We start from the raw sequence: 17,073 nt of genomic DNA on the forward strand, positions 1-17,073 counted from the left end.
TTTTTTTTTTCTCTTTTGATTTTTTTTCTCACTCTTGTTTTTTTTTTCTCACTCTATTTTTTTTCTCACTCTCAAAATTTTTTTTGTTACTCTCGATTTCTTTCTTGCTAATGCTCTTGCTTGTGGTGTGAATGAAATAAGAAAGGAAGGTGTGGTATATATAGAGAAATTTGGCGACTGAAAAACGACTGTAAAACGACTCTGATGTGACTCAAACTAACAGTCGCAACAAAACAAAGCTTACCAACCCCACAAACGAAAAAAACGTGTTTCTTTTTGGCCGACATGTTTGCGACTCACCTCAATAGTCGCTTAGTAGTCGCCAAATATCCGACTAACTAATTTAGTCGTATTTTAGTAGCCAAATTAACGACTCGCCGCAGTAGTCACCATGTAGTCGCCAATTTAGCTACTGTTTGCTGACAAAATTACTTTCTTGTCTTTCAGTCGTAAAATAGTCGCTAATTAACGACTACTGAACCAACTATTCATTTCAGTCGGTAAAAAACGACTAATTTACGACTAAGTTTTAGCAGTTGTAAAGTAGTAGTTAAACAGTCGGTATATAGTCACTAAATTTGGCGACTACGAGTTTAGTCGCCAATCGTAGTCGTAAATTGCCTGTTTTCTTGTAGTGAGCTCTGCAAAGCGGGCAAGTGGATCTTGAGCGGAACCAAGTGTCGATGCAACTGACGTGAAAAGAGTGGCCACATTTAGGGAGGAGACGCCCTTCTTCTTCTTCCTCGAACTCCGATAAGCAGACGGCGCACTCCCCCTTCTCTACCTTGGAGTTGGAGGAGGAGTATACGAAGATCGGGATCTTTTCGAGAACCGCCGGGTCGAGAGCTTGGTCACCGGGGGAGGCGGAGAGAGCGCGGAGGTGAGCAAGAATACGGCGGCGAATGCGACGGTTCTGACGACGGAAGAGCCATCGAGCGTAGGTGTGGAAACAGAGGATCATAATAACGGCGACGAAGAGGATGATAGCGGAGGAGAGCATGATTTTACCGTTGAGAGCGTAGCCTGAAGAAGGCGCGCCGTCGTGGCTCACGCTCCCCCATATTGGCTTTGTGCTTTCTTCTCCGATTCCCATGATTCTTCTAGTAGTAGCGAGCGAGAGAGAGAGAGAGAGAGAGAGCAGATCAAAGTTTCGTTTTAATGTATGTGCGTAAGCAAGTGTAGTGTGTGGGTTTTAGTTAGTCCTTAGATCCCCCCCACCTCATTATTTATAGCAAATGTTTATTACGACTAAAAATATAAAGTTGGGTGTCTCATATTTATAAGTATTTTGGGAAATAAAAATAAAATTTAAAGTACTTTTGGTTCAAAACAGAATAAGTGTTTACCACTTTCTCCATGACATAAATCATTTAAGAGTAAAAGCCAGCCCTAAAGAAAAATCTACAAGTTCTTGAATACACTTGTGTTTTGTGACTCGTTTGTCAGTTCTCTCACTTCTCAGTCTATTTGATATGCCTAAAGAAACTCGACAACTTCTTTGAACCCACTTGTGACTTCTCTGTCTGTCTACTGATTTATTATTACTCGACCATCTCATATATTACTCGTCTTTTTCTCCCCGACCTTTTTTTTGTACTATTGTGGACTTTGTGGGAGTTTTCAGATTTTTTTTTTTCCACTTCTCAGTTTATTTAATTATTATTATTAAACACTGTGATGATTCATAACCAGTAAAATTGAACAATGATGACGCAATTGTACAATTGGGTCAGTTATTTAGAATCTTGGTTTATATATTCTCAGTCAATATTCAATTATGCTAAACTTGACTCTCTTTTTTTTGATTACATGGTATCATCAACCATAGTCTATACATATTTTATTTTTTGGATATGGATGGCAAAATCAATGATAACGAAATATATGCATGAGTCATGCAGAAACGATCTATTAATAGATTACCAACTGAATAGTTCATAACTAGAGTGCTAGACGCATAACACGGACGAGAGCATCATTATAGTGTCTTTGCTTAGGGGATGCTTAGAGATTGTCTCAATCTTTGACCCTCCTTAGTTTGTTTCGGTTTGATGGATCTAGCACCTGTTTTCTTTTCCTTTTTAATAACTACTTTTTTCTTCCTTTTTCGTATATTTTCGTCAAATGTAGCTTCTTTTATCCCGTTCGAGTCATTTCCTTTCATTTTCAAAAATATAGCTTTAAGACCATTTTTACACATCAGAACCTAACAAATGGTTTGTCGTGAAGAGGATGTAAATTGTGTTTCCGCTGGAATTTTCTAGTCTGTTTTTCAAATTGATAATGACCTTAATGCTCTACGCCTTTTTCTGTCTTGTTTATATTTTTTATAACATTGGTCTACCTCGATAAGAAAATAACAAAATATTTGATATTGGTCTAAAAATATAAAGTTATGTAATCCCTTTAGTTTAATACTGGATTGGGAGCTTAGTGAAATGTTATACTACTTAAAATAGTATTTTGTTGTACATAGTTGTTGTTTTTAATCACGGATTTGCTCAAACGGCGGCCGCAGAAACAGCTAATTAATCTATGGGTATTCATTTGGTTTGTCAATGCCATGTTGGTTAACTTTAATTGGTTATGGTTTAACCAATTGCAATTAGAGATATAGAAAGGATGATATTATTATGATGTATGAACAAGATAAGACTGTCCAATGGTCAAAACATTCCGTCATTCCCAAGTTGGCATAAAGTTATACTTTCTCTATCTCATAAAAATGAATGTTTATAAGCTTTTACATATTTTAACAAAACAATCGTTACTGAATTTAAATACTTTGACTAAACAAATATTATTTAATTTTAAACTAATAATAATTCAAAATTTTAAATATTTTCAATTATTACTTTTTGAAGTTTACAAAACATCAATATTTGTGGAACAAAAAAATATCCCAAAACATCAATCTTTATGAGACAGAGAGAGTATTTCCTCAAGCGATGTGATGTGCCGCGCCCCAAATCTAGAATACTATCAAAGTTGGCAAAATAAATAAAAAAGTAAATAATTACCAAAAAAGAAGAAAAAAAAAACTTTGTTAGTTTGTTTTCTTTTCGTATGGAACCAATTTACGATACACCAAAATATCATGCAATCTGTATTTATGATGAGGAGGACTATGTTTTGTTGATTGAATGAATTAGTTAATAAATTGACGATAAAATAAATAATCATTCACATTTCAACCCTGACCACTTTCTCTTCTTAAAATTTTTTTGAAAGGATATTGTTATTGTTAGTCAAAAAATTTAAAGGCAAGAGAGAAAGAAAACATTTACAAAAAGTTAGGCTGCACAAATAAGGACATCTGTGAAAAAAGTGAGAATTGATTTTACAGAAAAAAATAAATACAATAAATAAAGAAGGATAGCTAGCTATTATTATTTTTATTTTCAAAAATGATAATTCCCTAATTCAGTAAATAATTAATCAAAACCACATTATATTTCACACATAATTTTATACAAATATAATAATTAAGCTCACTATTATTTAGTAAATTTTTTAAAATGATGTATCAATTACACATTATACTGTAATAGATAAATCTACTTGAGTAGTAGTATGTTAACATAACATATTTTCAGAATTGTGTGATATTCCATTAACTGGCTGCTTAAAGAAAGAACATAATAAAACCTGAGAAGGCTAGGAGATGGTGTTACATTAAGAAAAGTTGAGCAAAAAATAGTGATGTAATGTAACACCGTTGTTTAGCAAAAAAAAAAAAAAAANATGATGTAACACCGAGTCAAGCATATACACATCGGGACTAGTCATGGCCAACTCATTCCTCTCCTTTTATTTCCTTTACTTGTAACTTTTTTCTTCCTCACCTTTTGCTACTTTTTTTCAATTTTTATTTTGGTCTTCTTCTTTCAAGTCATTTCGAATCCAAAAGATTATAAAAGAAAAGAAAAAGAAACTTGAACAATAACACTTAACAGCTTACTATAAGCAATCAGAGAGAAAGAAAGACAGCGACGCCAATATTTCAGACAAGCTTAAGCATAACAAAGATGAGGAAGAGCCAACGTTCTTCACTAACACACAAACTAATCATAGCGTGAGAAGATGTTTTGGATCAACTAAAGGTATTTGACAAAGAGAGCTACCCAAACAGAAAATGATCAAACATTTGGTCTAATCCAAAACCCGATAATGCCCAAGAAAAAAAAAAGGAAAAGAAAAGTTTTGAAAAAGCCGACTATTATTGGTAACTGGTTACTTCCGAAGTTGAGACTTGAGAGAATTTCTCTAGTTCAAGCCTCTTCTAGATTACACCACGACAAGCATCAGTGTTTCCAGTTATATTTGATTAATTTAATAATAAAATCAAATACTATATAAGGAAAAAGCAGAGTCAAGTATATATAATCCGTAATAGTTTCAAAGTCGTCATACGTAACATAAATGTAACTGACCATAATAACTCTGGAAGGAAGTTAAGATGTACCAAGCTAGCTTAGATCTCCTTGAAACATGTGCGTTATCTTCTACCTCTGGGCTAGTTTCTCAAACTGTGGAATGCGTATAATTAGGTTTAGTGTGGTGTGGCACACGAGGAGGAGCTGGTCTAAAGAACTTCAGGTGATCGTTCTTAATTATACATAGGACCTCTAATTAAGCATACGTACATTCGCTACAGCAATGACAGAAGGTGAAACAAAAAAAAAACCTTGTAAACTAAGTACAAGTGGTCCTAGCTTCCACAGTTTGAGATAGTGAGTACTGATTAGTGAAGCAAACAAGCGGTGTAGTTACGATTACGATAGCGAAAATGTATGTTACCATAATGAACCTATGAGGGGTTAATTTGGGCTATGATCCAATCCACGTGGAATATATAGAGGCCCATTATGAAGAAATATTGGGCTAAATGATGGGCTTATTAGGGGCAGAGTTTTTTTAATATTTCTGATTTTGGGGGTTCCGGCCTCCGAAGTGCTCTCTCCCTCTACTATATTCATTCATTCATTCTTGTCGGCTCTGTCTCTCTCTCACGCAAAAATTGGCTGGCCGGAGAGAGATGGAGATGCAGCAGGAGGCTAATCAACAACAAGGATCGGAGGTTTCTCCGAATCAGACGATTTACATCAACAACCTCAACGAAAAAGTGAAGCTTGACGGTGTGTGTGATTTCTAATTTTTCTTTTCTTTTAATTATCGTATTATCTTGTCCGATTTGAATTGAGTTTTGATTTAGTTTGCCTCTTGTTGTTGTTGTTGTTGTTGTTGTGATGCAGAGCTGAAGAAATCGCTGAATTCAGTGTTCTCTCAGTTCGGAAAGATACTGGATGTGTTGGCGTTTAAGACGTTGAAGCACAAAGGGCAAGCTTGGGTTGTCTTCGACAACGCCAAGTCTGCTTCCACTGCTATTGAAAAAATGAATGACTTCCCCTTCTACGATAAACGCATGGTACATGTCTTCCAAACTTTGTTTTATAATCGATGTCTTTGGTTTATAGCTTCTTTCCCTTGACTTGGTAGGTCATTAGGGTTTTGATTTCATTCCAGGTAGCTTTGTTAGTTAGTTTGGGTTCTCCTTCTACTTGAGATCAGTGTTCTTTTGTTTCTTTTAGTTTTTTTGAACAAGTTTTATATAAAGGCTGTGTAAAGTACTTATCTTTCTAGGTTCTCTTCTGTTGAATTACTTATCTTTCTAGGTTCTCTTCTGTTGAATTACTTATCTTTCTAGGTTCTGTTGAATTACTTATCTTTCTAGGTTCTGTTTAATTACTTATCTTTCTAGGTTCTGTTTAATTACTTATCTTTCTAGGTTCTGTTTACTTACTTATCTTTCTAGGTTCTGTTTACTTACTTATCAATCACTTTGCTATATTAATCCCCTAAACTCTTGACGATCTGGACAGAGAATTCAATATGCCAAAACAAAGTCAGATGTGGTTGCCAAGGCGGATGGTACATTTGTTCCTCGCGAGAAGAGAAAAAGACATGAGGAGAAAGGTGAGACTTTGAAGTTTTTTTCTTTCTTTCTTTCTTTCATTGCTTGCTTGGCTCACTTTTTCGACCATTGCTGCGATGCACATGTACATGTAGATTTATTATTCCTCTGTTTCTCATTCCCTCTTTCTCCCATTGATCATTACTATTCACATCCTATGTGGGATGCTGACTGTGTGTATCATTCATGACTTTGTGATATCTTTGCTTCCCCACAACATGTTTTCGCATCTAATAAATATCGTCTTTGTAACAGCAGGAGGCAAGAAAAAGAAAGACCAGCACCATGATTCCACACAGATGGGCATGGCCAACTCTGCCTATCCAGGTGTCTATGGAACTGCACCTCCTGTGAGTTATCTCAACATTTTTCTTTACTCTATTCTTGATTCATGCTTTTTGGGAGTTGCTCTTCCTGTAATTCTAATCACTGTTCTTATTGCCACGCTTTTCACAGCTTTCGCAAGTACCATACCCTGCTGGTGTTAAACCCATTCTCCCCGAGGCACCAGCTCCGCCAAATAACATCCTCTTTGTCCAAAACCTTCCTCACGAGACAACTCCAATGATGCTTCAGATGTTCTTCTGCCAGTACCAAGGGTTTAAGGAGGTTAGGATGGTTGAAGCCAAACCGGGAATCGCCTTTGTGGAGTTTGCAGATGAGATGCAGTCAACGGTCGCAATGCAGGGACTTCAAGGTTTCAAGATTCAGCAGGACCCGATGCTCATCACGTATGCTAAGAAATAGACAAAGTTCGTTTGATCTCTGGTTTCAGTGAGATGTTTGTATCTGTCAATGTACTTCTTCTATGGTTTGTGCAAGAAGGAAAATTGTTTTTGTTGTAGAATAGAATATTACAATCTTCTAACTTAATAGTCTTTTTTCCATCTAAACAAATTAGTATCTTGATTCGGTGTTTGTCTAGCTAAGCTTATGTCACCTTCTTCCAGTTATGGATAAGCCTTTCCTTCCATAGCTATGATATCCTGATACCTTCTGAACTGAAAGACCTGTGCTTTTAGTTCTTAGAAGGAATAGAGACATCTGGGGAAAGCGATCAATCACCTGAAGCTCTCTCGTAGGTGGCGCAAGACTTAATGTCTTCCATCTCCGCATTGTCTCTATATAACTGTTTGTGTTTGTTTTTCACTTGTCAAAGGTTTTAATCATATAAACTCTTTTTTTATTTTTATGAAAGTCGAGTATGGAATTAACGTATACATCTATATAGCCCGTGATATCAGAGCTTCTAGTTCTAGTTTTGGAAGTAGAAAGTATTGGTCATACGTTTTATTAATTTTGCTATTTGGAATTGGAAATGGTGATGCAAAAGAACGAAGCAGCATTTATCAAAGGAAGAAGAAGAAGAGGAAGCACCTAATCATGATACGTGTTAGACCGTTAATTTGACTGGTTAAACGAAATTATATTGAATAAAAGTATTCTCTCTATAATCTATGGATGATTGTAATGTTATTTTCTTACGAATTCTTGGATATCTAATGAAGAACAAGAAGCAATCATTATGTGATGTTGGATTGGTGAAAGAAAAGTCTTTGTTGTGTAGCTGTTTTTCTTTATTGTTGCTGACGTGACCGACGATAAAGGTTCAAACTCGTGCGCCAAGAGAATTAAGTGAGCGAACTCTTTTTTTGATATATTGGACACTCCATGCATTTAAGTTATCAAACAACAAAAGCATTCATTAGACAGACGATGGTTCAGTAATTGAGTGAGCCCTTTAGCGGGAAGCACGAGTGTCGTACGGACACGTAAGCGCATTAATGTGTTTATAGATTTGGTGATGACTTCATTGTCTGACTCTGACTCCTCTTTTTACAAGACAAAAGATTTGTTGCTGATTCATCCTTGGTCTGCAGGTCACACACACCGCTTGCTTTCTTAGTTGCATCTTTTTTTCTAATCTAATTTTAGTATGTAGATATGCAAAGTTTTAGAACTAACAAAATACTACAACAATTTGTTTCATAATGTGAAATTAATTATATACTCTTAGTATTATGGCCATATGTCCGATGAATAAACACCTTGAACAATAGTGGATCACTTAGCTAGACTCTACAATTACTATAACAATTTAACTAGTAAGACCACTGCCTATTGAGTCCATGTCAGGCCTGAGGAGGATTATACATTAAACATAGACTATATAATATATACACAATTAATGTGAGAGGGAGGAAAAATATCAACATAGGGACCTTACAATCTCATCATATTATGAATGGTGTCTTTGTTTTTATGTTAGAGAAAGTAAGGACAACACGCAAAGCCCTACGTGCACTCTTTCATTATTCCTCTCTTCTTTTGCCCCCAACAGTCTTTGACGACCTACCTTCCTCTTTTTGACCCCTTTCTCTCACACACACATATGTTATTAATTCAAATTAATGGTTCTGCTATGCTTCGGCATTTATCATCATGAAAGAGTTTCAGTATTAACTGAGAAATAGAAAAAGGTCTCATTTATGTAATACAGTACAAAATTGACAGAGATAAAATGTAGGTAAATCAATATTTGAACTTGAAGAGTTTCTTTTAATTTTGGTATACTCCCGTAATTCAATTCTAATCCTTCCGAAACCAAAGAATACGGATCCTATATTTTTTACATGTCCTAGAGTAGATGCTAATAAGATATTGCTTGTCAACGCGTGACCGGCTACATATAGGATCCTAGCGATAACACAAAATGGTATACATTGGTACACCTAGATAAGATTATGTAGAGTTAGTGAAATTTAGGACAGACAAGCTCCCACAACAAAAAAAATTATGGAATTAAAAGTTTTCAGAACTTAATTTTTCGCAGTAGTTATTAGACAAGGTATTGTTTGGCCCTAGCTTCTTTTAGCTCTCTTCATGCTCTGAGATCACTTTTCAACTTCAACCCTTCTTTTGCGTGAGATGCCATCATGGCATGGCATGGTTCTTTTGCCCTACGTAAAACACACTCACGCCAACACATACACAATACACATATACGTATGTGCGTGCGAGAGACTTCCATTAATGCGATCTTTGGGCCTATATATACAAGCTTTTCCATAACCAAAGCTCTGTCTCATACTACAAAAGCTCAAACATACTTGGAAATGCGGGTGAGAATCTCCACGTTGGAGAAGCAGGGCACGTGCAAACCAACAAAGACGAAATCCGTCTCATGTGCTTTGCACGTACTCCCCTTCTCCAACATGAGCTCCTCACCCAATGATGTTATTTGCTCATTTAAACCCTTGCTGATAATTTTACCAACTCTAGTGTTTTTTTGGTTGTTCATAACTAGCTATTCTTTGTGTGTGTGATAAATCATATACATATATGAGTTCAACGGTTGATTGAAACTTTATATTCTTCTAATCTTCTGCATATATACTAGGTTGATGGGTCTGTGTGACAAGTGTGAGTATGTGATTGTTTTTGGAATTAGACTCCTTTGGTTATATATATATGTGTATAAGCCAAATAGATGCATGAAGATCTCATCAGGCCAAGGGATTGGTAATCCTTAACTAACGTTTTGTGCAATTAATTTCTTGGAGTTTCGAAGTTGTTCGCTCATAAATCATGTTAGGGGGTGTAGGTGGGTGTCTATGAAACGAAAAGGATTCAAGCTCTATCTTCCCCACACTGAGCTCTTTGTGTTGCATCAAGAGGGTGTTTTTAATTTGAACTTGTCGATGATGTATATACGACTTCACACTGCATGAAACGGGTTATTAATTCGTTTGAAAATAATGACCTACAAAGTTATACAATTCTGACCTACAAAGTTGATGGTTTTTGCAGCAGCACATGTGGCGCATTAACATTGAGAGGTTCATAAATCAGGAAGGAATACATGGAGAGTCCCATGATCTGTAAGATGGAATCTACTACTCTACTGCATGCTCTTTTACTTATTTTGAAGATCATAAACGACTGCTACCTACTTGAACTTGAGTTGTGCATAATCAAATCATATATAGATTTTTAAATAGTATTTCAATGAGAATGGACTAAAAGACTATTTAAATACTCATATTCTATGGTTTTTCTTTGGTGTTATGCTTTTTTTTGTTTTGTTTAATATGTAATTTCAGTGAGAATTATTGAACTAAAAGACTATTTAAATACTCCGATTAGTATATGGTTTTTCTTTGGAATTATGTTTTTTTTGTTTTTTCCCTTTTTTTTGGTTAAATATTGTAATCTTTTTTTTGGTCACCGAAAATAAAATAAAAAAAACCAAAATTGAGTGTTACAAAATGGAAGAAAATCGAGGAGGGGGCTTATCAATATCAACCCCTCAAATTCATCTCAGACAAAAAAAAAAAAACACTCTTCTTTACTGACTCTCCCCACAGACAGAGAGAAATGGATTGGAAGAAGAATGTTGAAGAAAAGGGAGCAAACCCAGAAGAAGTAGAAGAAGATAACCCAATCGCCATTACTATCCCTTCTTCTCTACCAATCGCATCTCTTTCTCTGGTCACCTTCTTCCCAACCTCAACTCAGTTCCTCAGATTGTTTTCTCATCATCCAAACAAGGTTAAGATCCCTACTCAGGCCTCTTCCCTCACCCATCTCTCTCTTTCTTCTTCTTCTTCTCTTCTACCTTCCACAAGATTCTCTTTCAAATCCACCATCTCCGCTAACCCTCTCCACTCCCCTCTCTCCATCGTCCCTCGCCGCCCCGTCGATCCTTCCTCCGCCGCCGCTCTCCGCCGTTCTTCTCTCGTCTGGTTCCGCAACGACCTCCGCGTCCACGACAACGAGGCTCTCAACTCCGCTAATGACGAGTGCGTCTCCGTTTTGCCCGTCTACTGCTTCGACCCTAGAGACTACGGCAAGTCATCTTCTGGATTCGACAAGACGGGGCCTTTCCGAGCCCAGTTTCTGATTGAGTCGGTCTCAGAGCTCCGTAAGAGTCTCCAAGCGAGAGGCTCGAATCTCGTTGTCCGCGTCGGGAAGCCTGAAGCTGTTTTGGTCGAATTGGCCAAGGAGATTGGAGCCGACGCCGTTTATGCCCACAGGGAAGTCTCTCACGACGAGGTTAAAGCGGAAGGCAAGATTGAGACGGCCATGAAGGAGGAAGGCGTTGAAGTCAAATACTTCTGGGGAAGCACTCTCTATCATTTGGATGATTTGCCTTTCAAAATTGAAGATTTGCCATCTAATTACGGAGCTTTCAAGGATAAAGTCCAAAAATTGGAGATTAGGAAGACCATCGCTGCTCTTGATCAATTCAAAAGCTTGCCCTCTCGAGGAGACGTTGAGCTTGGTGACATTCCTTCTCTTTTGGATCTCGGCATTAGCCCCACTGCTCGAACGAGCCAGGTTTCTGTTGTCTTCATCTCTTCTTAGCTTAGCTTTGATTCATCTCTTCTTAGCCTAGCTTTCATTCATCTCCTAGCCAGGTTTAGTTTGTTTAGAAAAAAGGTGGATACTTGTTTGATTTGTCAAAGGTTCGTAATTTAGCCAATTGGTTCCAATTCTATAAGAGGCAGACTCATATGGATAAATACTATAAAGTGTAAACAGTGTTTGAAGGTCCATGAATTGTTTATAGGATCAATGAACGTTTCTCCTTCTGTCCAATATGTGTCTGCTGCTCTCTTACACCTTTTCTTACCAGGAAGGGAAGCCAACGATGGTTGGAGGAGAGACAGAGGCGTTGACTAGGCTAAAGAGCTTTGCGGCAGAGTGTCAGGCTCGGTTGAGCAAGGGAAACCAGAAAGGAGGTAACAACAGTGTCTTTGGTGCAAACTTCTCTTGCAAGATTTCACCTTGGTTAGCCATGGGAAGCATCTCTCCTCGCTCCATGTTCGATGAGCTTAAGAAAACAATCTCTGCATCCACAACTCCGAGGTAATGTCTCCGAAACACAACACTTCTGGGGAAAACCCATATAGGGTATAGTAAAGATAATTACCATTCTTTGAAATGATTTTCTCAGGAACGGATCGGGAGATACCGGACTCAACTGGTTAATGTATGAGTTGTTATGGAGGGATTTCTTTAGGTGAGCTCTTGCCTTCTTAACTTGGCCCTAAGTAGAATTTGTCATTTGTCTGAATCTCTCTTTGATGTGTTTCAAACTTGGAACAGGTTTATAACCAAGAAATACAGCTCATTGAAGACGCAGGTCGAGGCTGGTCCGGCTACAGCCTGTACCGGCGCCTTTGCTTAAACCTACTTCTCAGGTGATTGGAAAAGTAGATCCCATCTGGTTTTTGCCCTACTCTTTGTATCCGTGTATTTACATACATGCTATCTGGGACAGGACTTAACTGCTCTCTTTTGAGACTGAGTATGGAGAATGAATTAGTAACCCCTTTTTTTTTTTTTTTTGGCTCAATCAAGTTGTTGTTTCCTTTGTTCTAAACATTTCATATACTCATTCCATAAAAAGTCTCTATAATTTGTTATACTAGAACGAAGCTAAAAGAGTTAAAAGACCTCAATGTATCATTACTGTAAATATCTGAAGTATTTGGCCATTTGCGACTAACTAAACACTTAATTAGGGAATCGGCTGAGAATTTTGTTTGAACTTTAGATAAAGTTTGCATCTTCACTGTTTAAACAAAAAAACTGCAGAATAAGAGGAATTGTACTCCTTCTTATATGTACGACCCTCCTAACTAAAGATGAAGCCTCCAAAATCATGTTCAATATGCTTTATATTTGTAACACCTATTTAGCCAACTGCCTTTGAACTTTGATAAATTATATAAAACCCCCTCTTATAAAGGATAACACAAAACAGAGACTGTGTGATCTAGTAAGGCTTTTTCTTCTACTCAAGGGTTTGTTTTTTCTCTTTTGTTGTTTCTTCTATATTCTATATGATGCCTGAAACTTTCAAAGAAGAAAGAACAACGAAGACGACCCAAAGCATCATGAAATAAGCAGAAGTAAGCCAAGCCCATAGCCTTGGACCTCCAAGCTCAGCTCCTATGATCAACCTTCTCAACACAAGCACCGCAATACATCCCACTGATGTCGCAAAGAATATCAGAAGCGAAAAGCTTAGTCCTTTTGCGTTTTCTATGTATAAAGGCTCCTTGTATGCAAAGTAGTTGTAGACTGTGTTTATCAGCCACGGAACTCCAATCCCCACATAAATGTTCACCGAGTTACTGCAGAAATTATCACCAAAAAGATCATGAAAAGATCTTGATTGTTTAAAAGGAGTTTCGAGATTTTTACCTGCAGGTGATGTTTGCAATGGCTGAATCTGCGGTTAGTTGTCGCTCTGCAGCGATTTTACTTGCTACCAAGTCTGGCCATGAAGTTCCACCTGCGAGTGCTGTGAATGCTATCACATATGGGTTTATTCCTGCAAGATGAGAAGAGTTTCAAATGTTGTAGCGCTAAAACATTGCATCTCTTATTCAAGTTTTCAAAACCGGAGTGTGTGTCTGTACCAGTGACACAGCTTATAAGGTCGGTAAGTCTTGTGACGACAAAAGCTACCCCACTGATGAAAAGGAGAGAGCAGATGAAAGCAACCCAACCATGAGCAATGTTGCAAGGAGGCACAAATGCAAAAAGAAGTTTCCAAGGGGCAAGGAGTAATTGCCAAAAGGATTTCGCGATTCGAAGATAAATGCTATCCACTTTCTTTGATTCTGATGTCTCCAACTGTTTGATTAAGAAGGGGAAGAGAGCCAAGTTAAATAATCAAAAAGACGAAAATAGGATATAGAAGAATCTACAAAAACACTTGGTACGTAGAAGATTTTTACCGTGATTGCATCCACAAATTGATGTTTCCACAATTTGAAAACAGTAGAATTCTTCGCCTTACCCTTCTTAGTAGCGGAATTGGGTGGAGTATCTGCCACTGTATGATAGGTGATCCCTGCAAAAGTGTTCGTTATAGGGAAAATCTGATTTATAACAATACCAGAGATAACTATGCGAGTCACACGGATTTGGGAATTACGAAAAAACTGGTCTTTATCAATAGGAAGACAACCTACACATACTTAGTACCTGTATCATTGTTAGCTGAATGAATTGAGAAGATATCAACAATGTTTCTGTTTCCCGATTCAACAGCTTCTTGAGCGGCATCCGAATACACATCATGAACATCATTGTCATCTTTGGATTGATCAATCTCCTCTGGAACCCACTCCTCTGGCCTATCGCCTCTTGACCTTAAAATATCAAATACAAACACAAAGGTTCAGTCTTAAGTAGAAATCTGTTTTGCAGAAACTAATATTATTGTCTGGAGAAGAAACCCACATTGGTAACGACAAGTAAGGCCATCGCTTGTCTTGGGCGTACGCGTGAACTAGAAGTAACCCGTATTGCAATACTGTCAATAATGCCTCCAAAAGTGTAATGACATTTGGTGACCACACCTGTGAGACGTGAAAAGAAACAGAGATTTAGACCACATCACTGAAACTTCAACAGAATTCTATTTAGACCGCTTATTGCAGTTACCTCGAGGATTATGTACAGCCAGATGTATGCCCAAAAAGACCAGACCAGCTCGACTAGCCAAACGCCTAAGTCAGATATCTTTTTCAGTTCTCCAGCTTTTGGCACCACGACACAAACAGCGGGGATAGGGAAAAGATCAAATGCAGCTGAGCCGACAAGTGTCCCAGGACCAAGACCTATATGACAAAACATGATATAAGAACTAAACGAAATTTGAAGTTAAAAACAGGGATTTTAGGAAGGAAGAACATAGAGCAAGAACAAGAACCTCCAGCATAACGCTCCCCGATATTGCGTATTGCATCGATGGTAGCCAAAGAGATCTGAGGAAAGCTAGTTCCAAAAGCCAACAAACTGATGTCTGCAATGGTAAAGTTCCAAACTTTCTTGTAGGTGATGACTTGAGCATTAGTAATGGGATCAATTGCAACCACTTTACGCGAATGTTTCACAACATTCTCCATAGACTTGAAAAAGCGTGCAGTAATGGCAGACAAACCGATGAAGCAGTAGGCAAGAGCAAGGAAATACAAAACGCCCCTCAAACCATCTGACAAAGTATTTTCTCCGGGGAATATAAAATAGTTTTCACATCTTACATGCCCAATAACCTTGGAAGATTCTTGCAACTCCTGGGTTTGATTAAGAATGGAGGCCATAGCACCTCCCTCCTTCCCTGATAAGTCAACTGAATTCACTTGTTCTCTCAGTGGAGAAACGAATCTGGCACACCAAAAAAAAGAAGGTTAAGAATCTGATGGATCGGACTACAGTAAGAAAAGGAACATGCAATATAGATTTAATTCTTTCCAGAGAATCCGTAACACGAACCAAGAAAACACTGCAAAGGATCCGCATGGCATTCATCCGAAATTTAATCCATAGACCAAAACTAATAACAATTGCATGTTCCACAGTAATCAAAACCAGATCAAAGGAACAGTAGCAAAAAAAAGATTAGAAATTTCATCATGGGTTCTGTTAAACAAGAGTTGGGTTCTTTTCAAAAAATTCGAAAGCCAAAAACCCTAATTTGTCAACAAATCTCAGGCAAAAATAGCTATTAAATAAAAAAAAACAGAGCATGAGAGGGAGGAATCTGTCTGAAGAGTGATAAATGCGGACGTACCGGAGGATATCTCGGTGACCGGCATTCACAAATCCGCCGATCAGGGGAGAGACGAAGGGGAGCTGATTGGAATCGGTCAAGCTGCGTTGGGTATTGCGGTGGAGACTTGTGAGCCATTTATATTTTGGTGACAATCACAAACACATCTAATCAATCTCCTAATCTCTGCATGACACTTCTTCAATTATTTGTTGAATCGAACAAGGATTCAATCTTTTTACATTGACCGACACGTGTTCTTTTATAGTTGGGCGATTTTTGTTGACTAACAACAACTTGGGACTTACTTTTTTTTAATTTGATGAGGTTTATAGACCGAATTGCAAACATCTTTTATTTCGTTTGAGACCCCTAACGTATTAAAAAAAAAAAAAAAATCTCATATCATCATCATCTTTATAAAAGTTACAATAAGCATTTGTTGCTTTTACATTTCAAACTTGACCAAAACCTAGTGAGTAGATAATATAAACCTGACCTGACGTGAGTCATTTGTTTGTGTTCTGTTCTCAAGTACAATTGTCTAACTATATATATTTTATATAAGAAGGGACGCTATTATATACAAACTCAGAAATATTGATTTGAGATATTTTATTTGAACTACTACTTTTTTTTGCTTGGTTTTCAATTAACCAAATTTAGATCATGTTGACATTGACATCAATCTACCAATTACTATTTCTTTATCACGTGTCAATCGTGTAAAGTGTAAACTAGGAAGTCGAAACATTGTGTTTGTTCTCTCGTTCTCGTTATGTTATCCAAGAGACGTCATAAAGTCGTAAATAACCAAAAATATGTATGATTATAACATGGGTGAATTGGATTAAATTGCTAAACTATTATGGAATGGTCAAGACAAATTTGATAATAAACTCCCCATACGTCATATATTTTTTACTAGGAAGTCAAGACTTTTTAATTGTGTGACGAAAACAATTTCATCCAAAAGTACAAATGTATCTCTTCTTATAGATGAAAAAAAAAAAACAAATTGTGGTGGTACATCACTGGGTAATTTGAACCGGTGGTATAAAGAAACCGGACCACGTAACTCGATCGTAACAAAAGAAAGAAAAGAGAGAGAGAGGGTATATTTGTAATTTTGATTTAATGAAGAGAAAAAACGGAGAAGCCCTATTATTTGAGCGATCCCGTGGGTGTAGTATATAAAAAGGCAAAACCCTAGTTTTAGCGATACTCTCTCCCTCTTTCGACTCAGCCGTCCCTTTTTGCAGAGAGATAACCCCATTTGGAGTTGGGAGCTTCGGAGGAACGACTCACAATGGTACATATCTTCCCTCTTTACTTTTGATTTTTTGGATCTAGATGATTGTTTTTCATGTTGGAATTAGAACTTTTGCTGGATGCCTAGGATCTAGACTTTGTTGGATTTTTGGTACTCGATAGATTAGCTAATGAACTCTTCTCTACTAAGAGTTTTCGTATAATAGAGCAATGTCTTTCTCTTCTCATCATCACCGATGTTCATTTGGTTACT

At 37.3% G+C, this 17,073-nt stretch overlaps 5 protein-coding genes across 7 annotated transcripts in view; 3 read left to right on the forward strand and 2 right to left on the reverse strand.

Moving 5' to 3' along the window:
- Window positions 551-1,093, reverse strand: LOC104699502 (RING-H2 finger protein ATL64-like). Its single transcript, XM_010414806.1, has one exon. The coding sequence runs from the start codon at window positions 1,091-1,093 to the stop codon at window positions 551-553; it is 543 nt and encodes a 180-aa protein (XP_010413108.1).
- On the forward strand, window positions 4,953-6,883 carry LOC104793749 (U1 small nuclear ribonucleoprotein A). 2 transcript variants are annotated; one of them, XM_010520161.1, is made up of 5 exons: window positions 4,953-5,138; window positions 5,256-5,428; window positions 5,883-5,976; window positions 6,230-6,324; window positions 6,431-6,883. In XM_010520161.1, the coding sequence occupies exons 1-5, from the start codon at window positions 5,039-5,041 to the stop codon at window positions 6,719-6,721; spliced, it is 753 nt and encodes a 250-aa protein (XP_010518463.1). In that variant the 5' UTR covers window positions 4,953-5,038; the 3' UTR covers window positions 6,722-6,883. The 2 variants fall into 2 exon arrangements, with proteins under 2 accessions (XP_010518463.1, XP_010518465.1); XM_010520163.2 differs by having other exon boundaries at window positions 6,233-6,324; window positions 6,431-6,847.
- LOC104793750 (blue-light photoreceptor PHR2-like) lies at window positions 10,272-12,407 on the forward strand. Its single transcript, XM_010520164.2, has 4 exons — window positions 10,272-11,314; window positions 11,613-11,845; window positions 11,934-11,999; window positions 12,086-12,407. Exons 1-4 carry the CDS (start codon window positions 10,352-10,354, stop codon window positions 12,165-12,167), a joined length of 1,344 nt encoding a protein of 447 aa, XP_010518466.1. The 5' UTR covers window positions 10,272-10,351; the 3' UTR covers window positions 12,168-12,407.
- Window positions 12,631-15,720, reverse strand: LOC104793751 (magnesium/proton exchanger). Of its 2 annotated transcripts, none has more exons than XM_010520166.2 (9): window positions 15,570-15,720; window positions 14,709-15,163; window positions 14,441-14,616; window positions 14,237-14,355; window positions 13,979-14,145; window positions 13,729-13,826; window positions 13,408-13,624; window positions 13,190-13,319; window positions 12,631-13,119 (listed from the first exon to the last, which is right to left on the reverse strand). In XM_010520166.2, the coding sequence occupies exons 2-9, from the start codon at window positions 15,097-15,099 to the stop codon at window positions 12,822-12,824; spliced, it is 1,596 nt and encodes a 531-aa protein (XP_010518468.1). In that variant the 5' UTR covers window positions 15,100-15,163; window positions 15,570-15,720; the 3' UTR covers window positions 12,631-12,821. The 2 variants fall into 2 exon arrangements, with proteins under 2 accessions (XP_010518468.1, XP_010518467.1); XM_010520165.2 differs by having other exon boundaries at window positions 13,729-13,844; window positions 15,570-15,718.
- The window catches only part of LOC104793752 (60S ribosomal protein L7a-1), a gene marked incomplete in the record, with an annotated part of 2,094 nt that continues 1,809 nt past the window's right edge, over window positions 16,789-17,073 (forward strand). The window contains 1 exon segment of the mRNA XM_019226902.1: window positions 16,789-16,817.

The sequence above is a fragment of the Camelina sativa genome, chromosome 6 (genome assembly GCF_000633955.1).
Source record: "Camelina sativa cultivar DH55 chromosome 6, Cs, whole genome shotgun sequence".
NCBI lineage: Eukaryota > Viridiplantae > Streptophyta > Magnoliopsida > Brassicales > Brassicaceae > Camelina > Camelina sativa.

Excerpts from the sequence above, each read along its gene's own strand:
- LOC104699502 (XM_010414806.1), bottom strand. The coding sequence starts at position 1,093 with ATGGGAATCGGAGAAGAAAGCACAAAGCCAATATGGGGGAGCGTGAGC.
- LOC104793749 (XM_010520161.1), top strand. The coding sequence starts at position 5,039 with ATGGAGATGCAGCAGGAGGCTAATCAACAACAAGGATCGGAGGTTTCT. Across the intron at positions 5,139-5,255 it reads CGAAAAAGTGAAGCTTGACG|AGCTGAAGAAATCGCTGAAT; the intron begins GTGTGTGTGATT and ends GTTGTGATGCAG. Across the intron at positions 5,429-5,882 it reads CCTTCTACGATAAACGCATG|AGAATTCAATATGCCAAAAC; the intron begins GTACATGTCTTC and ends CGATCTGGACAG.
- LOC104793750 (XM_010520164.2), top strand. The coding sequence starts at position 10,352 with ATGGATTGGAAGAAGAATGTTGAAGAAAAGGGAGCAAACCCAGAAGAA. Across the intron at positions 11,315-11,612 it reads CCACTGCTCGAACGAGCCAG|GAAGGGAAGCCAACGATGGT; the intron begins GTTTCTGTTGTC and ends TTTTCTTACCAG. Across the intron at positions 12,000-12,085 it reads TTATGGAGGGATTTCTTTAG|GTTTATAACCAAGAAATACA; the intron begins GTGAGCTCTTGC and ends AACTTGGAACAG.
- LOC104793751 (XM_010520165.2), bottom strand. The coding sequence starts at position 15,099 with ATGGCCTCCATTCTTAATCAAACCCAGGAGTTGCAAGAATCTTCCAAG. Across the intron at positions 14,617-14,708 it reads CGGGGAGCGTTATGCTGGAG|GTCTTGGTCCTGGGACACTT; the intron begins GTTCTTGTTCTT and ends TTTGTCATATAG. Across the intron at positions 14,356-14,440 it reads GGCTGTACATAATCCTCGAG|GTGTGGTCACCAAATGTCAT; the intron begins GTAACTGCAATA and ends CACGTCTCACAG.